At 33.0% G+C, this 1741-nt stretch overlaps 1 protein-coding gene across 1 annotated transcript; it reads left to right on the forward strand.

The window, feature by feature from the left end:
- The first annotated feature begins 471 nt into the window (after positions 1 to 471).
- Positions 472 to 1441, forward strand: LOC131638371 (monothiol glutaredoxin-S10-like). The gene has a single exon (XM_058908930.1). It carries the CDS (start codon positions 682 to 684, stop codon positions 988 to 990), a length of 309 nt encoding a protein of 102 aa, XP_058764913.1. The 5' UTR covers positions 472 to 681; the 3' UTR covers positions 991 to 1441.
- The last annotated feature ends 300 nt before the right edge of the window (positions 1442 to 1741 follow it).

Raw genomic sequence — 1741 nt, forward strand, 5'->3', positions numbered from 1 at the left:
TAATATATAGCAGAACAAATCAAAATTAGTATCGTCATGCATGATCGACATCTCAATTACTATTATTATATAAATATATTCAAGTAATTTAATTAGAATTTTGCTCAAAGTTGACATTCTTTACGCACCATGAAACACACGTAATCAATGGAATTTTCATCCACAAAAAAGAACTATTCTTCACATTCCTCACCCATTTTCTCCCTCTAGTCCCCACTTTGGCCTTGATTGGCTTATCTTTATGGGCCTATACTAGAGATTCTTTATCACAAGAACAAGTAGAAGTAGCCATGTGTATATAATGAAGTGAAACACCACACAAGTCCCCATCAAATCACGGAATTAGAACCTTTCACCTTTTAATCCCTAGATCATACCAAAAATATTATTGCCCTCTCGTGACTAGATATATCTATACTATACTTGCCCTCACTCACTCCTCCATCTATATAAATACACACACCCTTCAACTTAATTTCAATCACATCACAAACATAACACCCTTTCATTTCTAATACAATCATTCAAGACGTCTTCTTTGAGCCGTTTTATTACTCTTAAATCAGTCTGATCTTTGAAATTTTAGGGTTTTCTTCTGGCTCGAGCGAATTCTAATCAAATTATATATTGTAATATATAATCGTTTTAAGTGCAACAAAAAACACATATTTATACATTTAGATGGACCGAGTATCGAAATTGGCGTCGCAAAAGGCGGTGGTGATTTTTAGCAAGAGTTCATGTGGGATGAGCCATGCAATTAAGAGGCTATTCTATGAGCAAGGGGTTGGTCCAGCAATCTATGAGCTTGATGAAGATAAAAGAGGGAAGGAAATGGAATGGGCTCTCATAAGGTTAGGATGTAACCCTAGTGTTCCGGCAGTGTTCATTGGTGGCAAGTTTGTTGGTTCAGCCAATATAGTCATGACCCTTCATCTCAATGGCTCACTCAAGAAAATGCTTAGAGATGCTGGTGCTCTTTGGCTTTAGGCAAATACATATCATGGAAGCTCATATTCTAGTGCAAATGCAAACATCCAAAAATGGTTTTGTTTTTATAATATCATAATTAACCAAGTCCTCTTTTTTGTGAGACCTTGAGGCTTTAACAATATGCATTGTATTAGAATAATCTTGGTTACTTCCAATATAATTTTGAGTTATATAACTTTCTCTTTGAAGTATTTACAACTACTCTATGTCTCTAATTATAAGTTTCCAATGTGAATCTCATCTTAAGGTGAAGGTTTATGATTTAAGAGAGAGAAAATAAAATAGGGTTTAAACTATGATTTGAAGATTCTTAGTTACGTATCCATGCATGCCCCATTAATTTTGGAATAACATTTAGATAAATTCTATGGGGGAGGTGCATAGCAACAACAAGGTAGATGACATATGCATGTTGGAGTCTCTATCATTGCGAAATTAAGTTGGATATATTCCTTGATTTGATATATGCATAATGCATATACAGAAGTAGATAAAATTTCCGAATAGAAATATTCTTAATGTATTATATAAAAAATTAGAAATATTCTTATTGTAGAGTTGTTCCATCAACATGTAGTGTGGCTCTTCAATATGATATTGGGGTACTATTTAAACACACAAAATTTGTTCGTACAAAAATAATTTTTTATGCAATATTTTATTTTGATTTTATTTGGACTCGTATACAAATCTTGGGTTAGACTCGAAAAAATATATATATTTTTTCAGTTATTGCTCTGGGTAGGAA

This window comes from Vicia villosa, unplaced genomic scaffold, assembly GCF_029867415.1.
Source record: "Vicia villosa cultivar HV-30 ecotype Madison, WI unplaced genomic scaffold, Vvil1.0 ctg.002294F_1_1, whole genome shotgun sequence".
In the NCBI taxonomy this organism is placed as follows: Eukaryota; Viridiplantae; Streptophyta; class Magnoliopsida; order Fabales; family Fabaceae; genus Vicia; species Vicia villosa.

Excerpts from the sequence above, each read along its gene's own strand:
- LOC131638371 (XM_058908930.1), top strand. The coding sequence starts at position 682 with ATGGACCGAGTATCGAAATTGGCGTCGCAAAAGGCGGTGGTGATTTTT.